At 20.1% G+C, this 1,888-nt stretch overlaps 1 protein-coding gene across 1 annotated transcript in view; it reads left to right on the top strand. All coding sequences in view use genetic code 6, as the record gives it.

Moving 5' to 3' along the window:
* The window catches only part of TTHERM_000019714 (oxalate/formate antiporter protein), a gene marked incomplete at both ends in the record, with an annotated part of 2,090 nt that extends 769 nt beyond the window's left edge, over window positions 1-1,321 (top strand). Inside the window, 5 exons of the mRNA XM_012795715.1 lie at window positions 14-103; window positions 343-432; window positions 676-771; window positions 896-985; window positions 1,201-1,321. Of these exons, the coding sequence (XP_012651169.1) occupies window positions 14-103; window positions 343-432; window positions 676-771; window positions 896-985; window positions 1,201-1,321 (487 nt within the window). The remainder of the gene's footprint in view (window positions 1-13; window positions 104-342; window positions 433-675; window positions 772-895; window positions 986-1,200) is intronic.
* Between the last annotated feature and the right edge of the window lie 567 nt (window positions 1,322-1,888).

The following is a 1,888-nucleotide window of genomic DNA, read 5'->3' as shown; positions in this document are numbered from 1 at the left end:
AAAATTTAAAAAGGGGTAATTAAATTGGTGCAATTGGTGCATCAGGATTAGGTTCTGCTTTAGTAAATTTCACTAACCTTTCAAATTTAGCACTTGATCTAAGGTAAAAAAAGTTTATTTGTTTAGGATTGTTATATATTTATATATAAAAATGAATTTAAACTCTTTAAATTAATTTATTTGATTTATTTTTCTTTTTTTATTTATATTGTACCAATCAATGTTTTTTTTCTATCTTTATTAATTTAACTCATTTATTTATTTATTTTCTACTTTTATGTTTATTATTCAGTATTAAATTTCTTATTATTTCATATTTTTCCTTTATTTTTTCCTTAAAAGTAGGAATTTTATTGGTGACGAAGGGACATCAGGCTTAGGCTCTGCTTTAAGAAATTATACTAATCTCTCAAATTTGAAACTTGATCTTGGGTAAAAAAGTTTATTTGTTTGTTTGTTTTGGATTTGGGATATTTTTTAATGATATCTTTTTCATTTTTATTGTATTTGTGTGTTTTTCTTCTAACTTTGTTAATTTAAATCATTTTTAAAATTTTGCTTTTATTATTAATCAATTCATATCTTATTATTTTATATTTTTTATTTATTTTTTCATTCTAACTAACTAACTAATTAATTAATTAATTATTTATTTTTTCTTTAACACTTAAAAAGTAATAATAAAATTGGAGTAATTGGTACATCAGGCTTATCCACAGCCACTGCTTTAAAAAATTTTACTAACCTCTCAAATTTGACACTTAATCTTATGTAAAAACAGTTTATTTGTTTTGATATGAGATATTTTTTTATATAAATATGAATTTAAAACAATAGAGCTCTATTAATTAATTTTTATTTTTCTCTTTATTTTACTTGTTTAATACTTAAAAAGATAGAATAAAATTGGCTCAACTGGTACATCAGGTTTAGGTTCTGCTATAGCAAATTGTACTAATCTCTAAAATTTGACACTTAATTTAGGGTAAAAATAGTTTATTTGTTTTTCTGAATTATAATTTAAATTTAAATTGGATTGTTTATTTTTAAATTTCAAACTATCTTTGTAAATTTAACTTGTTTTTAATTTTCAACTTTAGCTTTTATTATGATTAACTCAATTCTTATTATTTCATATGTTTTCTTCATTTTTTCCTTGTAACTAATTAATTAATTATTTTTTGTTCAAAATTTAAAAAGTTGGAATTAAGTTGGTGATGAAGGTATATCAGGTTTAAGTTCTGCTTTAGCAAACTGCAATAAACTCTCAAATTTGAAAGTTAATCTTGAGTAAAATCAGTTTATTTGTTTTGGATTGTGATATATTTTAATAGAAATTTGGTTTTTTTTTTCTCTTTTATTATGCTAATGTTTTTTTCCTCTATCTTTTTTAATTTAATTCCTTTTTTAATTTTTTATTTTATTTTATTATGAATTAATTCATTTCTTATTATTCCCTATTTTTATTCATTTTTTCATTTAGAATTAATTAATTAATCATATATTTTTTCTTAAAAAGGGGTAATTAAATTGGTGCGATTGGTGCATCAGGATTAGCTTCTGCTTTAGTAAATTGCACTAAACTCTTAAATTTTACACTTGAACTTGGGTAAAAATAGTTTACTTGTTTTGGATGAAATATTTTTTAAAATAAAAATGAATTTAAAACAATAAAATATTTTAATTTATTTGATTTCCGTTTTTTTTTTCTTTTTTTTTATTGAGTTTGTATTTCTTTTATTCTATTTTTGTTAATTTAACTCATTTTTTATTTTCAACTTTTGCCTTTATTATAATTTCATATTTTTTCTTCATTTTTTCATTCCTTCTAACTAACTAATTAATTAAATGTTTTTTCTTCAAAAATTTAAAAAAGGGGCAATCAAAT

This window comes from Tetrahymena thermophila (assembly GCF_000189635.1).
Source record: "Tetrahymena thermophila SB210 genomic scaffold scf_8254803, whole genome shotgun sequence".
Classification (NCBI taxonomy): Eukaryota; Ciliophora; class Oligohymenophorea; order Hymenostomatida; family Tetrahymenidae; genus Tetrahymena; species Tetrahymena thermophila.
This window is presented reverse-complemented; position numbering and strand designations above follow the sequence as displayed.